The 22,176-nt window shown below is 43.9% G+C and overlaps 1 protein-coding gene across 1 annotated transcript in view; it reads left to right on the top strand.

Annotated features, from left to right (window-relative positions):
- DMRT1 (doublesex and mab-3 related transcription factor 1) overlaps window positions 1-22,116 on the top strand; it is a 59,269-nt gene extending 37,153 nt beyond the window's left edge. The window contains exon 5 of the mRNA XM_009279952.1: window positions 21,977-22,116. Coding sequence (XP_009278227.1) covers window positions 21,977-22,116 — 140 coding nt within the window. The remainder of the gene's footprint in view (window positions 1-21,976) is intronic.
- The last annotated feature ends 60 nt before the right edge of the window (window positions 22,117-22,176 follow it).

The raw sequence follows: 22,176 nt of genomic DNA on the forward strand, positions 1-22,176 counted from the left end.
AAGGAGGCCTGGTATGCAACAGGTCTTTGAGACCACGTCCTTGAACCCGAACTGCTTTCTGCAAGCATGGCACTGCAACAAAGCAGGCTGGTTTGGTGTGGCTAAGAAATTACCCCAAAGAGCAGAAAAAAGCCTTGCATCTGTCTGCTCTTCATTTGCAGCCAGCTGACAAGGTGCACTGGCAGAGCTATGCTAATGAAGCACTTAAAGAAGTGGGGTACAACAGCAGAAAATAGCCCAAATTTTCCTCCATCAGTGTAAGCTGAAGAGTAGCTGTTGCAGTCCCTTGGGGTCTGGGCGTTGTCAAGCCTGAGAGGTACCACTTCTCCTTTTCTACACGCCTCTTCAGTAGAGCACCAGCAGAAATACATCTTGAATTTGGAGGGATTTCAGCAGCAAAATACGTGGGGAGCATATAATTTTGCTCCTAGAACTGATACAGTTCAGCAATATTTAGCTTGTGTGTTTTGTGTGTGTGTGTCTATCTGTCCCATATTTTGCTTAAAAAGTGACCTCTGTTCAAGAGTATGCTCTCCTTAGTGATGAAGGAACAAGCAGTGTTTGCTGAAACTCCAGATGGTATTTTCCACTATCCATCTCACATAAAACTTTCACAAGTAAATTTTGAAATAAGACAAAAGAAGAAAGAAAAGGATAAATCATCTAAATCTGGAGATCTTGAACAGTCAGTTCAAGTGGGTCACTTGATCTTTGCACAACTGTTTATCTCTTTTTGTCCATTCTCATTGCTGCTACTTACAGTCCCCGATGGCTATGCTGTGTGCAGCTTCCCTTAGGCGCTCATTACAAAGATGGCAAGCAGATTTTAAACTGCATTTCTGCAGGCCTTGGTTTACACAGCTGGTTGTGCATGTGCATTGCAACATTTTACACACTTTTTTAGGCAGATGCCCTTTTAACATGCCACTTTCATTTTCAACAAAAAGTTGAATTTTGGGCTTAGCTGACTAGACAGTTGTTGGGTTTGGGTATTTTTTTATCTTTTAAATCAAGCAAGCTGCTAACCCTGATTTGTGACATTCTTATTCATACTTCATCGTTTCATTAGCTGTAAAAGCAGCTATCAAAATACATTTGAGAATGTGAGGCATATTCAGTATAAGCTCTGGCAACTCACTTTTCTGTGTACTGAAGCCTTTTTGTAAATTATTGGTCTGTGTTACGTATGAGGTTGGATTGGTGAAGATTTGACCAATATTAAAATAACTTTACAAGGTCTGATTGATAGAGAAGGGAATTCCTGAAAAGAAATGAATGTAAGCATTTGCTTGCATCCCATTTTGCTTCAGTTTATTTCTGATTAAAAGGCTTATTTTTGTAGTTTCTTCTCTGAATGCAACCTTTATGTTACGCTCACTCAAAAGCACACAGAAATAAAATAATATGTGCAGCAAAGCCACTTGTTATTGGGCAACTGCAGAATTACAGGTTTGATTCATGAGTTGTGCTGACTGATGCCAGGGTAGCTGATGAGCCCTTGCTGTTTGCTCTGGGGGAAGCTGCTGGTCCTGCCACAGGAGCTGAACAAGCTGTATTTTTGCTGGTTTTCCCCCCAGCCTGTTTTTCTAGAAATGCAGATGTTTTTGGAGTGAGGCTTTAGCATCCTCTAGAAGGAATGGTAAGCTCTCATGAAAACAACTTGTGAATGCTTTCGTTTGTTGGCACTCTAGCAAGAGAGAGTGGGACAGCCTGAAGCCTCAGGAGATGTCAGTGGGACCCCATCCACCCACACCAGCAAAACCACGTCCGCGCAGAAGGGGGTCAGCCTGGACAGTTGTTGAGCAGTTGTTCTGGTTTCGGCTGGTTAAACCACGACAGCAGTGGAAGAAAGATTTTTGTCATGGCAGGTATTTATCCACGCTATAATATTTTGTGTGGATCAAAGGGTGCAGGGTTTTTAAAATTCAAGCCTGTGTTTCAGGCTTGCAGGTATTGGTTTGGTAAAACAGGGATTTAAGGAAAGTCCTTCTGTTCTGAGGAAAATCAAATCAGCGATATAGTGGGCCACAGCAGGTGTGGATCCAAGACAATAAATTTAAGACTACTGCCAAAATCTCTACTTTTCTTAGTTTTCTTCTATGAAAAGAAGTTCCCGGTGTCCCATCAACCCCGGTCTGAAAATGACGGGGTTTGATGCACGCCCTTCGCTCTTGCTGGCCCTTGCTGAGGGTGCAGCAGAGAGCAGGCTCCGCGGCGAGTGATGCCAGCGTGACGGCGCACTGCAGAGCACACGTGGCAGCGCTGGGTCCCACGCCGGGCATCAGCGACTCCCTGCACGCCCCTGCCAGAGTGCTGTCCTGGGATAAGTAATGGCTGTGTTTGATGCTTTCCCTGGACACCTTCCCTCTTTTCCTGTACCTTTTTTTACAGAGGGAGGTTTCTTCTCAGTCCCTCTTGCAGTTGGGAGCATTTTAGAGCCACGTGGTTTGTACCCACTGCAACTGTGGACTTATTTTCTGCCTGTTTGAGCTGCTCTTTGTGTGGGACGGAGGATGTTACTATAGCTGGTGAGACCGTGTGGGTTTTTTCCTCACACTTTAAAGGGTGTTGGATACTTCTCAGTTGAGCTGCTTCATTTTACACGCGGTGTGGGTTTGACACTCTGATTTTTTCCACTGCAAGCAGAAATTGATAGAAATCATTAATAGTGAAACAAACTTTACCATGAAGTGATAAAACAAATGAAGACATCCTGTCAGGACAGTGGTGACAACAGTGTGCTTACCCAGGCAGGGTTTGTAATTGTAACAAACAGTGGTACTGCTCGCCTCTTTGCTTTCCTTTAATGTGCAGTTGCATCCTCATAGCTTGATTGGTTAAGAGAAGAGAAAACTCACTCCATATTCAGCATACTCTGTGTGTGAGGGTCTGCATAGAGCATCTCACAGTTCACACCAGCTTTGCAGCTCAGGTGAGAGTCTGCAGCGGAGCTAACGCTCCTGCAGCCTCTTCTGCTTATAAAGGCATTCCCATTAGCAACCCTTTGCAGATTGTGAGAAACTCTAGCAAAAGAAGAATTTGCTACTGATCTCTAAAGAAAAGATAAATGAAAAGAAAAAGGCAGTATTTCTGAGGCTCTGTAGTGTGGAGTGGTGTAGACTGGCTTCACCTCTAGCAGGGAGGCGGTGAACGGAATTGTGACTCTTTGCAAGAGGTTGTTGCAGTCCATGGCACTGCTCCCACACCAGAATGGTCTCAGGGAAAACAAACATCTCTCCCCACTGCCGTGCTTGCATGCCGTGAGTAGTCTCCTTTCTCTGTGCATTAGACCCTGTGGCAAGGGTAAACTTCTGACAGAACAGAAGTAGCTTTCCTACGAGCAGTGGGCAAAGGAGCTGGGGGACTGGAGTCGAGCACTGTGTGTAATTGCACAAGATACAGGGGAATCGTGGTGTGTGAGCGGACAGCCCATCATTCATTCTGCCCATTTTATAAATATGCATATTTATATTGCATATGTAAATAATACCAGGGTATGTTGCCTGCGCATGATGTATGTAACCCTGCAGGGCAGGGTGGGGGGTGTATACCAAGGCTACTTAATGGGCTTTCTTAATTTAGCAACCATTAGCGTGCCTGCCCATCAAATGTTTTTAATTCTATGCTTCAGTGTAACCGATGAGTTTATTTCCAGTGCTCCTCGCAGGCATAGCTTAGGCCAAGTACAAGTTGAATAACCTTCAGGAAAGCTGTGCTGTCCTTCTGTCGGCCGCTGTCTTTGAAAATTGCCTGCAGAGTTAGTGAGCAGGAACAGTTAAGATTTACAAACAATGATGAAGCTTGTCATGCATCTTTCACCATTCATCATCTGGGTGCCGTGGCTGGGCGGTGAAGTGTTCTTCATAAAAACCAGCTCAGTGTGAAATACACCTCGCAGCAATGTTTACTGCTCTGAAACTCGTCAGCAGCCCTTTATAGTAAATCCAGATTGCAATGTGACATTACAGTATATCATTGCAGAGCGCGCTGGGGTTTACACTAGGAATGAGTGCAGTTCACACCAGATGAGATGTCGAAATTGAGTTATGTAGGAATTTGGCTGTTATATGGGGATAGCTTTTGTTTTCTGAGGACTGAAAGTTAGCTTTATATATATAATATATATAATCTACACATACCTGTACTTGTGTGTGGGTGCCTATATCGATAGATATATATATGTATGGATATATGGATACACACATGCTATGCGCACATTCTCTGTACGGACACTGTGCATGGTCAAATACAGATTTGTCTGATGGGACCCTGTCTTGTTTTTATGCTATTTCTTAAAAGTATTCCAGTATTTCATTAAAGTGCTGCATTTTAGCATTAGCTTTTCAGCGAAGTAGCCTTTTATTTAAAAAAAAATACTGTTGAAAATACAGTTCTTTGAATATCGTAATTTTACGATTCCTGGCTAGAAATACAGAGTGGGACTTTTCCTAAGGGATTTTTGGTTTAGGTTAATTGTTTTTTTGTAGGGTTGCTATAGCAGATGCTCACATTGAACTTCTCAGTAGCAAAGCCAGGGGACCTGTGAAGTGAGTGTGTCATATACAGCTGGTGAGCTGCCTTTGGACGAACGGGGCTGCGTGTGGGTGCACCCCACGGGCAGCCAAGCTCTGTCGAGGAAGAACGCTGTGGGAGCAGCTTAGCTGGAGGAGGTTGCTTCTGAGATGTAGAGATGATGCAGCTGGCTGGTAACCGCCGAAATGGGGGTTTAGGCCCTTTTAAAAAAAAACTGTTGAAAATACAGTTCTTTGAATATCGTAATTTTACGATTCCTGGCTAGAAATACAGAGTGGGACTTTTCCTAAGGGATTTTTGGTTTAGGTTAATTGTTTTTTTGTAGGGTTGCTATAGCAGATGCTCACATTGAACTTCTCAGTAGCAAAGCCAGGGGACCTGTGAAGTGAGTGTGTCATATACAGCTGGTGAGCTGCCTTTGGACGAACGGGGCTGCGTGTGGGTGCACCCCACGGGCAGCCAAGCTCTGTCGAGGAAGAACGCTGTGGGAGCAGCTTAGCTGGAGGAGGTTGCTTCTGAGATGTAGAGATGATGCAGCTGGCTGGTAACCGCCGAAATGGAGGTTAAGGCCCATTGCTGAGTTTTGGTTTGGGTGGGTTTTTGTTGTTTTTTTGTGCGAATGTCTCCTAGAGCTTGGGAGATGCATCTTTGAGCAGAAGATTTGGCGGAAATTTACCCAGAAACCTTAAAATACAGAAGCTACAAAAGTTACTGGTACATCTGGCTGTGTGCTGGAATGACAGATGTTCTCCCTGCTTGTTTTAGTTTCTTTCAACTGCAGTGTGGACACGAGGTCATTGAGAATAAGATAAAATAGTAGGTGCCTTTGTCCAATTACATAAGTAGGAAGTCGATGCAAAATATAACCAAGACATTTTGTGTATGAGTAAATTGAGGCTGAGTCTTGGGGATCTGGTATTCTGAGAAATGTCCCTGGAGTTAAACAGTAATAGCTGCATGAAGTGGAAAGCACGCTGTGTTGGTTGACCTAAAGACAAGGACAGTAACTTGCTTTAGTGAAAGTTAGGTACTTTGGTGGCAGTTAACTGATTAAAAAGAAATGAAAGAAAAGACTGGAGATAGACCAGCAAAGTTTTTAAGTCCTTCCTGTGATGATGCTATTTCAGTGCTATACTGCAAAACCTGGAAATTGTTATATTTCACTGTCTTTAGTGCTGTGACTGCCTTGTCCTCTGCATTTGAAACAGAGTTGGCATGTTCTGGACTCTTCACCGAAGTCTTTTGTTTTTATTACTGTCTGGCTTTTCAACCAGAGGGAGAGATGGGATGTTTGAAATACTGTCATATTTAATTTTAGATTCCTGAGACCCATGCTCAGGTATTAAATACCGTTCAGAAGTGGAAACAGGAGTGCGACTGCAGTTGGGACTACCAGAGAGGAGAGATAACTATACTTCATTTGTCATCCTCGGCTGTTTTCAGCTCCTGTAGTTGTTCTTGCTTTGAGTGCTAATACTGCAGTGAAATCATACTTTTCTAGCTCAGAACAGTTTCCACAAATGTGTTTATTGTTACTGATTTTAGTTAGTTGATTAATTATGGTTTTCTAAAAAAACCAACACTGTAAAGTTTACCTTTCAGTCTGCTGTGGGCAGTACGAAGGTAAAGCTTCAGATCCACTAATCACATAAATATGGAGGCTTCCAGGCATACGAGTAGCATCCTAGACTTGTTTGTATTCATAATTAGCGTAATGATACAGTATTAATCTCACCTGCTTCTTTACCAGAGGCTTTAAAGGATCCAGTGAGGTTTCATAGGGATGATGGGGGGGTGAGAGGGTAGAAGTGTTAAGCATTATTTACGAAAATTTTTTTTACTTTATCCTTTTATTTTAAGAGGGGAAAGTTTAGTCATCTTTTATGTTACTCTTGTGGCTTGAATTAGAGGGGTGGAGAGTAAAGCTGTCACTTATAATGTAGTGGTTTCAGGCACCAGAATGTTGCATATAAAATCAAAGGGACGTATTTCTTCACAACCTTGACTGCTTTATGTACCTGTTCGGTTTCTAGTAACTTTACTAAGCTGCAGTCTTCAGATATGTATAGTAAGCGGTGCCTTGACGTAGGGACGCTGTAATAGCCTTAGGAAGCTTGAGGTCTGTACAAATACATACTCGGAACACTATCGTAGAGCTTGTCATTTAATTTCCCATTCTTGCAGGTGACTCGTTCCTCTTGCGGTGTCTGCCATACGTAGATTGAAAGAGAATTCCAGGAGTTAGGGAAGGAGTTGGGACAAATACTCCAGAAGGGTGCCACATTAACAGTATTTAGTGCAGTGCTAGCATCCAATTGCTGCTGTCCAGACATCTCCAAATTGGAGTTAAATGGGTAAGTGCTGGCTGGGACTAAGAAAAAAGGAATCTTGTATGCCAAGTTAAGTCACTTAATTTTATGTTGCTTTCCCACACACATACAAAAGTCTCGTGGTTGGGGGTGGCATTTTGTTTCGGTGACCCTGCAAGGAATCAAAGCAAACATATCTATAGAGCACTGTAAGAATAGTCCAGGAGGAAATTGCTCAGAATAGGGGAAAAAAAAAACCCACCACAAATAAGCTAACAGTATGTTGGCTGATTATAATGACTGTCTTAACAGCATCCAGGAGTTGTCAATCATACCTTAATGTTTATAGAAGTGAAAAGTCAATGTGTAGTTGTTTAATTTGACATGACTCGCAGGTTGAGAAAGTGTAATCGCTGGAGGGGACAGTTGAGTAGCTGTGCTCGGTGTCAGCCTGTCTCGCTCCGACTACTGCACTAAACGCTTTCCTGATGAGCGATAGATTTGGTTAAATACCAGGATAATTGCTAGCTACAGCATCCACCACTCTTTTAATGCCTTGTACTACATCTGTATTAGCACTTGCCTGAGGCTGTTTGAGGTTTCTGCAGGGAAGAAGGCATGTATGTTCAATTACATTGTTCTCCTTCGGGTTTTGAAGGGCAATTGTTGCAGAGCTAAATAGACTATAATAAATTATGTTTAGTTTCTTCCAAACCTGTTGAAGTACATCAGACATGCAAGTGTTATAGCTGCTTTCTGCTTGTAAGTGACATTTTGTTAGTCTGCCATACTGAGGACACACAACTATTTAGACAAAGTGTGTTTTCACTTGAAAAATGGAAAAATACCAGACTTGTCTTGCTACGCTGGTGCAAAGCCAGTGAACTTGTTTTGCATGCTGTAAAAGTATTTGCTTCCCCTCGCTGCTTCCACACGTGTAAATAAGATCATATACGAATGCATATTCATGCTCATTGTGCATAATCAGAATAGGATAGGCACTCCACTCTCCCCTCTGTGATTAGGAGGGTGTCAGCATTTTCATTAACCTTTTAGGGCTGTTGGTGTTTTAAGGGGAAGACTTGAAGTGGCTAGGTGATTTCTGTCAGGGTGGTTGCCCGCTGATTCCCGTGAGCGGTCGTACCGCCTGTGTGCAGTGACGCTGCCTTGCGCTGGCATAGCTCTTGCTTGCAGAGCATGTTCCTATGGCATCACAGCACATGCACAGTGGCGTGGCCGTGAGGGACGTGCCAACAGCTCCCTAATACTTCCCTGCAGTGTACCCCACCTCTGCTACAAAAGGGTCTACCCTGCTTGGCACCTACAGGTTGGACAAATGTGAGAATAGCAGAAAGCATCTGAGCACAGATGGGCGTATTACAGCTCACTTCCAAAATGTTTGAAAGGGATTTGTTGGGGGGCAGCATTTATTTTTGAAATACGCTTATCTTAAAAATCTGAAAACATCTGGAGATTGGTTTTGAAGTATCTTCAGAATTGAACACTTCATTTGTTGAGATTCATTTTAATACATAATCCGGAAAGAGCGGGAGCCAAGTTAATCACGTAGGACTCCCTGTGGGTCATTTAGAAATAAACCAAAAAATTGTGATTTTGTTTCTTCTTTAAGATTGGCATTTAATGTCTTTGCATTTATTTCCTGCTTTTTTGTAATTTTACAATGCCAATTTTAAAGCTCTATGCCTGATGTTTGTCTCACAGTATCTGTTAAATCAGTTAAGCTTCCCAAGTAGAAGGTTTGCATAAGGTCTGAATCACACCCCATATGCTGTGGGTGGCATGTTTGTTTACCCCAAGCATGGCACTAATCATGTCTTAGACTGCTGAAAGTAAAAGAATGTTTTTAGTCCAGTTTGTCACTAGTTTTGTTTCCTTCCTGGACATAAAATAAAAATAAAAATCAATGAGCTCTCTCTCCTGTTCATTTATAAATCATTTTCCCTTCCAAGTTCTGTCTCAGAGCAGTTGCAGACACTGCAAGAAGTATTTTATTTTCCCACCCTAAAACAACTGTTTACACTAGATTTTTTTAGCAGATTTTTGTATTGGCTTTTGGCTATATAAAACATATTTTGATAAATTTCCTTCTGAGCCAGATTTGAGCTAGCTGTGTGCCCTTAAATACAGTTTAAAACCTCCTAAATACTCTAAATCAAAACTTGGCTCATCTCAGTTTTTGCTGTCCCCTCTCTTGGATAAATAGGAACTTCTAGTTCATAAAGCTATCTCTACCAGCTGTGTAAAACACATCTTGCCCCTGCTCTTCCCTGAGTCACAAGTGCTTCCGGGGACTAATTCTGTGGATTGAGTCTCTAATTTTTCCAAGGCATAAATGCTACACGTAGGTTTGTGCAAAGAGAGTCTACATTGGAGTGAAACAACACTGGCTTGTTGAGAGGGATCTGCTGTATTCCTGTTACGTGGATACTTTTGCAGGGACTAACCTAAATGAAGCTGTAACTGCCTAAACTGTAGTTAGAAAGGAGTGAGGAGAGAGGAATGTGGGTTGGCCCCTAGTTTGAAAGTAATTACCCCTCCTCAGCCATGGGGCTGACCTCTGTACCTCTGGCTCTAACTGTCCAGCTTGGATCACTTCGTCTGCTTTTCTTGCTACAGTCAACTGATGTGCCTGTCAGCTACATGTGTGGAGGGAGACAGAGATGCCTGACTGCCCCATCCTCCAAGGGAGGTAAAAAGCCTGCCTTGACCCTGAACAGCACCAGCTACTTAGGTATTCTGCATGGTGCAAGCTCCTGCAGCCCCTGCCCTCTCCCCCCTTCACCGCCCCATGTCTGCGGTGGGTTGCAGCAGGGCTGTATGGTGCAGCACAGGATGAGCTCCACTTTTTTCTTCCCTTCTCTCCTCTCTGCCTTGCCCTTACAGCGTTGAATCAGTTTTGTATTGTCCAGAGTTGCATTCAGTGCTGTTGAAATTAACTGAGGTGTAGCATTGGAGTTGTCCTCTTGAAGGCAGGCAGTCTTCGACACAGCCACCAGTGTCTGGATTGGCCCACTAGACCCAAGGAACCTGTCTTAAAATTTTCTCTACAACAGATGACAATAATAAAATTCTGATTTTCTATTTATTTGTTTGTTTATTTTAGAACTTTTCTGCCACTTAAACATGATTTAAGGTTCACCTTCTTGACTTCAGACTGTGGCAAGTGGGGGCAAGGGAAGCACATGTTGGAAATTGGTCAGATGCACTCGAGCCCGTTCCAGAAACCTTAGTAAGGAAAGGTTACTTACTTCCTTAGTAAGGAAGTGCTAAGTTCACTTAGCACTGAAGTGACCTATTACCCTTGTAGGAGACTAAAACGACCAAGGTTTTTAGGCCCTATTGACCCACAGCTTGTAGACCGTTAACTGTGATCTCAGGGGAGTTTGGCCCTTCCTAGCAAGGCTGCTGCTGTCAGGATCCTGAAGAAAGTGCTGGACACTGCTGGGTTGACCATCCCACCAGGTCTGCATCGCCACACCTGTAGGAAGTCAGCAGGACCTCCTGGGCCTGGGGAGGTGCTGCTGGCAGCACCAGCAGCATCGTTAGGCGCAGCCTGTGCCCTCCGGCTGGTGGCACACAGTCAGCCAGAGGCTGGCCCTTCACCTTGGAGCAGGACCAGCCTCTGCGCCGCACCAGCATTTCACAGTCCGCATTTAATACTGCTATTGTGTTCGTGGAAATAAATATAAATACAACGCAGCAGGTCTGTCTTAAGCCTAATGTTGTGTGAAACTTCATTTAACTTATTTGACTACCTCAAAAATGTTTTGTGTTCGGTTTTTGTCCCTATTTTCTCAAGTATTGTGACTTATTGCAGCGAGGTTCCTAAACTTCGGAGGGCATAAATCTCACTTTAAAATAAGTAGCAACATTTTTACTCTGTTCATGCATATACCCATCTTGTGCTGCGTGTTTCATCAATTCTTGTTGAACCATTTTACTGCAAATCCACTTGACTTGCTTCCAAATTAAAGTTAATATTAAAAATGGTAATGCCATGGTAATATTAAGTCACTTTAAAGCCTTCTAGGCTTTTTAAACTGCAGATTCACTTAAATTGTAAGCTGTAAATTGTAAGGCTGCTTCTTTCTTCCTTCTTGTTCAATTTTGAGCACAGTTGTTGGTGAGTACAGTCTTGCTCGTAGTGAAGTCGGTGACAAACCTCCTGCTGTTTTCGCTAGTGTGGTCTGAGTTGCAGGTCCTTGTTTTCTCCCTTCCCAGCAGAGAAGCTTGCATTATAAGAGCATTAAAAAAAAAAAAAAAAAAAAAAAAAAAAAAAAAAAAAAAAAAAAAAAAAAAAAAAAAAAAATCTATTCTTTGCAAGTGAAATATTCTTTGCAAGTGAAAAATCTATTGTATCTACCATAACAGATCACTTTCATTAGACTTAGCATTTTCTCTGATTGTTTAGTAACCTCTTGATTTCCAAAAGCTTGCAAATCATGTCCAAAAAAACCTTTTAAGCTGTATAATATGGCACTTTTGCACTGAGCCAGTATTTTCTAAAATTAAGACTGTCATTAAACCTGAAAGAGCTGGGGCCATCATTATTAGCTATTTGGTTACTCTTTGAGCATTATGGCTGATGACAACGGGCATGGATTTCATCCTTGTTTTATAGATTGAAAGTGACATCGTCAACAATAAAAATGTAAAGAGGGGTGACCAGAATTAACATTTACATTTATATGGCTAGTCCTGGTGTTGCGCAAACTGTGATACCCTCCTTTTTTTCCTGTTATGCTAGTGAAGATTAACAGCCTTTCTGACCCAAGAATGGAGAGACATTCAGCCAAAGTAGCGTTATGTTTGGATTTCTGTGCTGAACACCAAAAAGTTATACATGATTATTGAAGCTCTTAGTATCCTATTTCCTTCCTTTAGTATAGCTACACAAGAGAGAAAGCTTGTGCCTTTGTTTTGTTTCTCCACGTATTCTGCCGCTTGGTAACATTATCCTGAACCTTGAGTGCACTCTTTCCTTTAAAATTACCATTGCTTTTCAAAAAACATTTTCTTGCCACAGCTATTGCAAATGGCAACGCATTTTCTAGGTAGGACTATTGATGCTTCTAGAGGTAGTTATTCACAAGGAACTTCTTGTTTAGACAGGTTTTAAATATATATACCAAGCAAAACAAAGGCAACTATATTGTAGTGATGCCCAGAAGCAGACGAGGAGTCAGGAGTCACTAGCTGTCTCCTGTGTTGCACGAGGAGATAGATGCAGTGTGTGAGGTCTTTCCTCGAAACAGGGAGCAGCCCCCACATCTGTCTGTCTGCACCCTGCAGTGTCAGCAGTCACCCCACAAAGAAGCAGCGGACAGCCTTTTGTCCATTCATTCTCACGTGCTGCTGCGCGAGAGCCATGATAAGCGTGCACGACTACATTGCCACCAGTTAACTGCAGCTGGGGATGTCCATTTCAGTTGCCTCTGCGTGGCATTATCTGTGGGTTAGGTGGTGTTGGGGATGCATGGAAAAGCCTATGTCATCAGTGTAGGAGAAGATGCAGACCCCAAAGGAGATGGACAGTAAGCAGCCTCCATAAAATTAGCGTGAGGTCCCCAAATTATGCCTGAGGGGACTGTAGGGTGCAGAGAGATGACACCATGTTATCTTCTTTAGAGCTGGCTGGAAAGTGTTCTGATAAAAACTTTTGCTTTGGAAAAAGTCCAACCCACTGGTTGTTTTTGCTGAAATCACATGTTTCTGCAAACTCATAGCGAGACAAGCAGAGGATTCAGCTGGACACCTGCCTTCTTCCCTCAACAGGCTTACGTGGATGGTGAGTCCATTTGTTCAGCCTGGAGAAGAGAATACTCCAGGGAGACCTTGTTGTGGCCTTTCAGTACTTAAAGGGGGGTTATAAGAAAGATGGGGACAGACTTTTTAGTGGGGCCTGTTGCGATAGGACAAGGGGTAATGGTTTTAAACTAAAAGAGGGTAGAGTCAGACTGGATGAAAGGAAGAAATTTTTTACAGTGAGGGTGGTAAAACACTGGCACAGGTTGCCCAGGGAGGTGGTGGATGCCCCATCCCTGGAAACTTTCAAGGTCAGGTTGGACGGGGCTCTGAGCAACCTGATCTAGTTGAAGATGTCCCTGCCCATGGCAGGGGAGTTGGACTAGATGACCTTTAAAGGTCCCTTCCAACCCAAGCCATTCTATGGTTCTATGTTTCTATGATTCCTGTCTCTAGATTTGGAGTTGTAGGCAGTCTGTTGCTGCTTTTGCCTTGCCACCAGAGCTTGCCACCTATTCACATGGTTGTGTGGCCTGTTCTGACCCAGATTTGTGGAATGGTTTGTTTTCTTTTTCACAGGAAAAAAAGAGTTCTTTTTCAAAAGATGCAGTTCATTCCATGGATCTGGCTTTGAAGGTGGCTGCACAGGAGGAGAGCATGGGGTTCTGAGATCCCTGCCTTGCTGCTGCGCCCAGCTATGGGAGAGCCTAGGGAGCTCCAAGCCTCCTGGCCCCGTAGCACAGCAATTTTGTGCAAAACCAGTCCTGGCATGATAAAGTGCCCAGAATAGACGTTTGGGCACGCGCACCAGCAACTGGCAAGATAATTAGATATTTCTCATGAGAAATGACTGATACGTGTCTGTTTTAATCTTGTTAGAACAGTTTTTAATTACTATAGGAATAAGAAAAACAGTCCAAAAAGTGGATCTGAAGTCCATTTTTTTCTCAGAGCTGCCTCTCTCTTTTGCCAGTCTTCTGAGTATAACACACCAGGGACATCTTTTTTTGACGGCGAATCAGTCTCCGGTGTTGTATGTGGAAAAGAGAAGTAGTTTCTGACCTCCAGGAATAAAGACATGAAAGGTCCCAGCTTTGTCACAGCCTTGTTATGTGATGAAGCAAATCGCTTCATTCCTCTGAGACTCCTTGCTGCTCCTCAGCTGGTGGCAGATCTCCAAATACCCCATCCCTCACAGCCACTTTTTTATATGCCTTTCCTGGCAATTGATGCCTCCTCATATGTTTCTGTGGCTGCTCTCTAATCTTGAATCTTGAAATGGTTTGTTGTTTTTTTGTTTTGTTTTTTTTCCAAAAGCATTGTCTCTTTGTTGGCCTCTGGTTTAGAGCACAGCCATGCAAATCAATGGATTTGGCCTGCCATGGTGGACTATGAATGTCTGAGGGAAGTAAGGATCTCCAAAAGTAGGTCTGCTGGTAGTCATAACACAGAGTCACAGCCTGAAGGAGAGGCATGTGCATCTTTCCAGTACTGGCAATACAAAACCAAAGGGGCTGCATGTTCAGCAGCAGAATTGGTTCTCCAGTGTAATTCCCCATGTTGCTGCACAAATGTGTGCGCAGGACAATGCAGGGTTTAAATAAGTGACTGGAAAACATGGTAGGGAAGAAAAAGGGAGATGCCTTTAGCATTTTATTGTGATGCCTTTTCTTTGTAGTGTTATTATCAGATTAAAAATACCTCAAATTTGTGACCTCATCTCAGCTCTTTTCTGATGCTGAGGTCATCATGCTCCTTGTGTAATCGTACAGAATGTTTACACTTAGATATGACCCAAAAAAACCTCTACAGAAGTGCACGTTTTACCTTGTTACCCAGCAGTGGGAAATGTCTGCTTTACATTCAGATGTCTGGTTCCTGGAGAACGTTTTGCTTCATGTCTTCCGAAACAGAAAATGTCTGTGTGAAACCATTAAAATCATGTCTCCTCATTGAAAGAACTAGCCATCAGGGTTCCTGGCAGTGGAATATAAACTGGGGAGCTTTCTGTGGAGTTGTACTGATTTATACCTTGCTGAGACCTGGCTTGGGCAGAGGACAGCATTTCTGATGAATACCTTGCACAAGAGGTGAGTAACTATTCACTTCTGCCAACCCAAAAGCAAGGTTTTACCAGCTGAATTCTGCATGTTGCCTTTCAATCATTCAAAGCAAGGGTACTCATCTCAGCACACCTGATCCTCCTGAAGTTTTTCTGAGGTGGTTCACTTTCTGCCTTTCCTAGCCTGCAGCAGTGGCTGAGTGACATCAAGTTAGCCACAGAATGTAACACTGGTGATAGCAGAGAGTGTTGGTCCATCAGTACTGCTCTGCTCCGGATCGTGTCTGCGAGCGTGTAGGGTGATTGCTTCATAATGGATTGGTATAGTTTCAAGGTAGGTTTTGGAGTCTCAGGAAAAAAGCCTATGCTTCCCAAATGTCGTCTTTGCATCCTCCCTGTCTAACTGGTGGTGGGTGAGAAGTGGAAAGCCTTGTTTGATTGTTTCACATATTATTGTAAGAGAATTTAAAGCCAGAGGTGAGGGAGTCAACAGGAGGCTATTTTCTTCAGCTTCTGGTTTCTAATTACATCAGTTACAGCCCTGCCTTCTTAGTTGCTGAAAGTACAAGCATGAACTGGAAAAGAATGAGATAATCTGTGGTAAAGCATGCTGAATAAAGATCTCCATTCAGATCTTTACCTTTTATCCTGAGTTCCTAATGCCAAGAATTAATGCTATTTGAAAATACACAATGAATGTGCCCTACTGTGGGCATCCAAGATAATCCTAATTGCTTTAAATGTTAGTGAGAAGGGTAGGTGTTTGAGAAGGGGGAAAGGGCTTTACTGTGAAATAGTATATCTGTGTTAAGAGACACAGACGGGACATGTTTTCGGTTCCAGATCCTTAGGCTTGTTTTTATTTTTGCATCGAAAAGCAGCTCTGCTTGTTGCTCTTGAAACTTCTCGTCAGTGGGAAAATATCCATGGACATAGGTTTCTAGAATTGGACTGGTTGCCATTGTGTTAATAACATGCAAAGCAGAAAAGGAGCACCACTCCCATTTTCTCTTGTTGGTCCACATTATGGTCAGCACAGAACAGTCCACAGCATATTGATCAAAGCAAAAATCGCAAAGACATTTCAGCTGGTGTATGTAATACATGGAGTTCAGTTTTAAGGCAGATCCATAGCTGAGTTTTCACTAGCTCCTTATAACTATTTGGTATCATAACTATTTGGTATCAGCCTCCTGTTAGATTAATGTCTCGTCTTACTCTCTGCTGTGCATAACACTGTGCGTAACTTGTGCTATGTTGTGGTGACCAGCTGCAGTGAGCAGAAATCCTTGGCTTCAGGTGGGCTTCCAGAATTTGTCCCTGTGGGAGCCATCACCTGGTCCAGGTCTGTGATGAGGCCTGAGGGATGGGAGGAGAAGGACAGTCAGTACAGAACATTTTAGCACATTTATGCAGTTGCAGATGTTGGCAGAAATTCTCAGTCAGTAGGAACCGTTTCATCCCAGCATTCATCCTGAGCAAGAGAGACGTGAGGAAGGAGACGGCAATGTTTTTTTTAGGTTAGTTCACACAGAGTAGAAGCAAAAGAACTAAAAGATATTGGGGATTCACCGAGTGTGAACATCCTTCAGAAACATGAGTTACTGCAGTTTTACAAAATACGGATCTTTGTGTTCAAAGGAAATCTTGAAAACACAGCTGATGAAAGTTCGTCTCTTAATTTTCTTAAGGTTTTGCAGCTTTCTGTGGCCTTCTAGCAGGAACCCATCGAGCCGTAGGCTCCTGACTGCTGGCGTCTTAGAGCTGCACAGAGCAGAATACAAGAGTATGAGACTGATCCCCTTGCATGGCTGGTTTATGAAGAACAGGCTGCCACTTAACGCTGGTTGATTCACCCTAGTGTAAGTCAGTAGTCCTCCATCTTTTCAAATAGTGCATTCACACAGGAATGAATCGCATGAGAGGTTCAGTGGAGATAGATTTTCTTTTTGACCTTTTGTTAATTAATTCTGTGCTTAAAGAGTTGAACACTTGGGAACATAGCGTTAAGCACTCCCGAGGTGAAAGGCAGCTGAAAGGAGATTGCTTAGGATAACTTAACTTGGCCTTTCTACATGTTTTTGCATCGAGATTTCATCTTGCCCATCTTAATGATGATCTACAGCAAAGTCAGGACAGACCCTGACACTCTTGTTACCACTCTGATGCTTTCTCCACAACAGGAAAATTGTGTTTTTCTCTCACTCTCTTTTTTTGTGTGTCATCTTAGTTGCTGAGCCAGCAACTGAGATGATTCTGATGGTTCTCTGATTCTGAGTGCCTGATTTTGCAGCAGTAACTGGGTTTTTTTTGTTTAGTTGATTTGGTTTGTTTTTTTTACCTAATGCTTTGTCAGGCAGTTGCCATGTGTGTTATGGTAGTTGCTGTAGCTTGGCAGGCTGTTTGCTGGTGGTGGGTGGTAGAGTCAGCCCTCCGAGGTCGATCTGAGCAGTGGAGTTGGCAGGGTGGACTGCCACTTGGGTGGAAACGGGGCTGTGTTTTCAAACTGAATTCGACCCACGGTATTTCCAGGCCACCAAGCCAGCCTATCTTCAGAGCATTGCCCATCACCCCGCTATGTCCGATAGCAGCACCGAGAAGACCGCTGCCAGTCCTTGAGATGGTAACCTGGGGAGAGTGCCGACGCCATTCTCTCTTGTTCCACCCTTCACACAGGTAGCGTGGCTTGCTTCTTGGTTTGACTGCCACCTGTTTCCCAGGCCTGTTTGTTTCTCGAGACACTTCATACAGGATCTGTGGAGCCTGGAGTGGAAGTTACTGCTTGCTTAGACAGCATCCATTTTCAGTGGTATTTGCAAAAGGAAAGTGCTTTGGCTACAGGGGAGAAGGTACCATGAAGAGCAGTTCCTGTCCACCCTCACACCGAAAACCCAGGCATGCTTTAGTCATGCTCCAGTGCCCTCGAGCTGCCAGTGGCAGTCTGGTTCCGCTCCCCTTCATCCTGCATACGTGGCTGTGCTTGCACACATATGTGTGCGCACCGGGAAGAAGTGCCTGGGCCTTAGCAGCATGTGGGACTGGCATACTTACTTATTTTCCTTTTCCCTGAAGAAGAAGGTGAAAGAGTTTTAAAAAATGGATTGTACCTCTCAACTTTAAATCTTTTAAAATTGCTCCTTATTGAGAGTTTCATAGTTTTTTAAATGTAAACTCGGGAACATATTTACTTTTCAAGCATGAATGTCCTTCTGCTTTCTCACATCACTGCAAGTGTATTACTCTTTTCAGTCCATTGAATTCCAGGGATCGCTCATGTTAAAAGTCAATGCGGTTTCCAGTGTCAGAAGATGTAAGGTTTTGCATTTATGGTTGGAATCCCTTCTCGCTTCTTTTCCTGTGTGATATTAGCTGAAAATTTTTCAGATTCATCTAGCTCAAAAGAATTCAGGTGCTTTCCCAAGGGTAAAAGGTAATTAGATCAAGGAATGGTCTTTAAAAACTGCCACAGACCCAATTCTGGTACTGTTATTTACACAGATAAGGGCTGTGTAACAACAGTGGGAGGATCAGCCGCAAGCCTCAAACAGATGAAACTCATAGACTTAAATCAAAAAGAACATGGGTTTTGTTTCTTTGAACTTGGAACTTCTACATTTTATTGCTGTGTGATTAAAACACTGGAACAGAATTGCTCATTTCCTTTTTGCTGCCTTTTTATAGCTACAAGTCCCAATCCGAGTATCTTGCTCTTATTATCAGCATTGCACTTACCCACTACTTCTTGCTTGAAGTGAAAGTCTGTCCACGTAAGCAGTGCAGGTTTGGATAGAGGCGTAGCGCTGTCGTCTGCTAGAGGTAGTATCTCGGTAGTACCAGGTTATTTTTAAAATCTATGTGGCTGTAGTTAAATACCCCTATGTACATTCAGAGACCAGCATATATAGCCCAAATTGCCTGACCATCAAAACTGTGATCAATTTAGAAGTCAGTGGAGAACAACCCATGTTATTTAGGTCAGTGCTTCAGACCCTGAGACGGTTTGTGGGACCAACCAGTTGGTGACTGGAACTGTTCCCATATAATGACACTTTCCATTTGAAGTTTGATCAGGATGTCTGATGCCCCGTGAGAAATGTTGGAAGATTGGTGGAGCTCCACTGGTCCAGAAGGCTTAGGAGCCACTGCTTGAGGTGCTAAGAAACAGATGTGGGTGTCTGTCTACCAAAAAAGTTGCCCTCTGTGTCATTCCCCAGGTTTATAATAAATTAACGTAGGGTTGCTGGAAAAATAGATCATAAAAACAAAGTGGCAGTTTTACTGTGGTAGCGTTTTAACATCCATGCTGTAGCATGTTGGGTGGGTTTTCTGCTGGATTCTTTCCATTTAGAAAAAAAACTTTCTGTAAGTTTGTCACAGAGATTTATAGATCTCAGTATTTAAAAATGGGCCTTTCCATCACTCCAGGCACATGCACACTAAAAATATTAACAAAGCCTTTAAAATAAATAAGCCTTTTGCCCATTTGGCTACTCAGGAGTAAACAAAAAATTGTCCCCTTTCAACCCCAATCGCTTCCTTCATACTTCTGCCCTGGAGCCTGGGAGCAGAGAGATTCCTTACAGCATGTCCTAAATCTTAGCACATTGGGCTTTGCTAGATCAGAGCAGAATGAGGTTTCAGAGTCAGAGAGCTGAGTCCTTGAGCCAGCCAGCCCTGTTGAAGCCACACTGCTGTTTGTTTACTACATAATGCAAGGTACCTCATGGAGAAAGAGACGATTCCTGATGCCAGACATGGCCAGATCCAACCAAAGCTTGTGGTGTTGGCAGGCAAAAGCTAAGCCTCTGAATGACCATTGAGGAGCTAGTCTCTAGCACACGTCAGGAGAGGTGCCGATTGCTGCCTTTTCTGTAGGTGATTTCCCCTTTGACATTGGGGTGTGGGCCTACAGAGCATCTCTGTTCTTTCGTTTTGTAGTAGTCAAAGCATGAACCACTCCAACAAGTCACTCGCCAGAAATAATGCATGGTGTGTGCTTCAGATCATGGGAGTGTGGTGCAGACTGGGCCACCCAATGAGTATTTTTGTGCTGTGAGCCTGTCTCACCAGGTGAGCCAGCTTCCCTTCCAGAGGAGCAGAAATGTTCCTCCATTCATTTTCCCTAACCTGCATGTTTGCATCTGGTTCAAGTCCTAGGAGCTCTTAGGCACTGATGAAATCTCAAGCACAGATGTAGCAGTGGAAGTGAAGTGGAAAGACAAGTTGCATCCTCATCCGAAAACTGGGGAGATGTGACTTCTCCTTGGACTCCACCATCAACCCCACTTACACACTGAAAAGGGGAGGTAGGAAACAGCATCAGGAATCGCCTGGTATGTTCTCATGGCAGAAGAGAGCTTAGCTCTTGCACCCCGCAAGGAGCGTTTCTGATCCTGCAGCGCTTCTGGGTTTCAGGATTGGTGGGCTAGAAAAAGTGAAAATCTACAAAGTTGTTCCCAACTGCAGGTTACCCAAGTGCTGTTCTAGCCCGCTCTGGGTGCAAATCAGTGCCCTCCTCCAGCAGTCCAATGGTTATTCAGGCCTGGAGATGTTGGAGAGACCTGGCTGTTTTGTGCGTTTGACCACATGGCGGGGGAATATACGATGCTCCAGATCCAGATTCCTCTTTCTGTGCAATTAAACCATTAGCAGCATTCACAAGATGTCTAAAAACTGTTGGAAGTTGCCGTGACTACTTTGTCACTCCCTCATATCTAAGCTCTGCGTTCTTTTCTGTGTCTTTTAGCTGGGAGAAAATGTAGTATGGGGTTAATATCCCATTCATCAGGTTACAAAAAAAACATTTTATGTCAGATCTAAAAGGTAATAGTAGAGTCTGCTTTGGCAGAGTGATGTTGGAGCCTTACTTGTCCCTTACATGCGTCAAAGGAGAGACTTGCATGAAATCAAAGAGCCAGGTTCTGCAATGTCAAAAATGGGCAAAACTCCTTGAAAGTAACAGAAATTGCCATTTTATCTAGTCACAGGAAAACAGGTGAAAATGATACATGAAACCTCAACTCCATAATGTCTTTTCCATCTCCTGGTAACCAGTGTCATGTTTAAAATAAGGACAAATCAGGAAGCTGAGCTGCAAATGGAAGTTACTGAAGAAACATAACGATACTACAGAAATGGGATGTTGGGGTTTTTTAAGAGAGTGTTTCTCATTTTTCCAGTGATGGGGTGAACCCAGATGGCTGCTGTTTACTTTCCTTGAATCCCACTGGATTTGCATGGCTGTGAAAGTCAAGCCTGACCTTTTCTTTTTCATTGAACTTCAGATGTGCCAGAAGTCCCTGGAGCCTGCAAGCACCCAGGGCTCAAGCGTAGAGGAGCTGCTCGCTTAGGCACAGTGGTGCGGTTTGGGGACAGAGTTTAAGCCTCAACTCTGTATTCCTTGTTCTTGCGCGGTTGTACTAGATTCATCATGGCTTCTAAAAAACAAGCAATGGTTGTAAACAATATTCTCTTTTAAAAGATCCCAGCCTGGTAATATTCTCCACTAAACAGTAAAATCCAGAACATAGTAAGTATTGATGATTAAGGTGTCAGGGGCCCATGGAGCTCCCGCTGTGATTTAGTTCCCTCCGACTGCCTCAACTACCGATGCATTTTGCTAATTACATCATAGATTTTCGTATTGATGAACAGAATCTGAATTAACACGGGAAGCACTAATGTTACCCTTTCACTATTATTGTTGTACAAGAAGCCGCGGCAGATGCTGGCAGTTAGTTACACAAACATTAGTATTAACGATTGGCCATTTGGAATTGGTGACAAACTGCCGCCTGCCGGAATCCTGAGCCTGAAACCAATCAGGAAGTTAATGAGGAGAGAAATTACCACTGCAGCTTCCCCTTAATTATATTCACGGTAGGCAGGAAGGGAGTGTTGGGGGTGGATCTCAACTATCTAAGGTTAGGAAGGTCAGAGACCCTTTTACTTGGTTTTTGTATCTACTGCAAATTGCAATGTTGCAGCCGTTCCTAGCACCGTATTAGTTTTAAATTCTTTAATATTTGGCCTTAACCTCGGGCTGCCCGAGCCAGGGCCTTAGGTCTGTAGGCAGGTTACTTTCTGGGGGAGGAGGGGGTGCGGCCCCCAGACCCGAGGTTGTTTCCCCACATTGTTACTCCCGCTGCGTCCACCTTGGCCGGAGGAGGGAGGCCGGCACCCCGCCATGCCGGGGGGGACACCCCCTCGCCCCTCTTCCCGGGGAGGGGAGGCCCGCGTGGGTCCCCTCTGGTCGGGGGGGTGTCTCAGGCGCTGTGTTTTTTCTGTCTCTTCCCCCTACTCGCAGTGTTTTCGCCGCCCACCAGCCAGGACTCCGGCCTGGGGTGCCTGTCCAGCAGCGAGAGCACCAAGGGGGACCTGGAGTGCGAGCCCCCCCCGGAGCCCGGCGCCTTCGCGGTGAGCCCCGTCCTGGAGGGCGGCGAGTAGGCACGGCGCGGCACGGCGGTCCTCGCCCGGGGCAGGGCGGTGCGGCAGCGTTCACGGTTT

This window comes from Aptenodytes forsteri, unplaced genomic scaffold (assembly GCF_000699145.1).
Source record: "Aptenodytes forsteri isolate BGI_AS27 unplaced genomic scaffold, ASM69914v1 Scaffold99, whole genome shotgun sequence".
NCBI lineage: Eukaryota > Metazoa > Chordata > Aves > Sphenisciformes > Spheniscidae > Aptenodytes > Aptenodytes forsteri.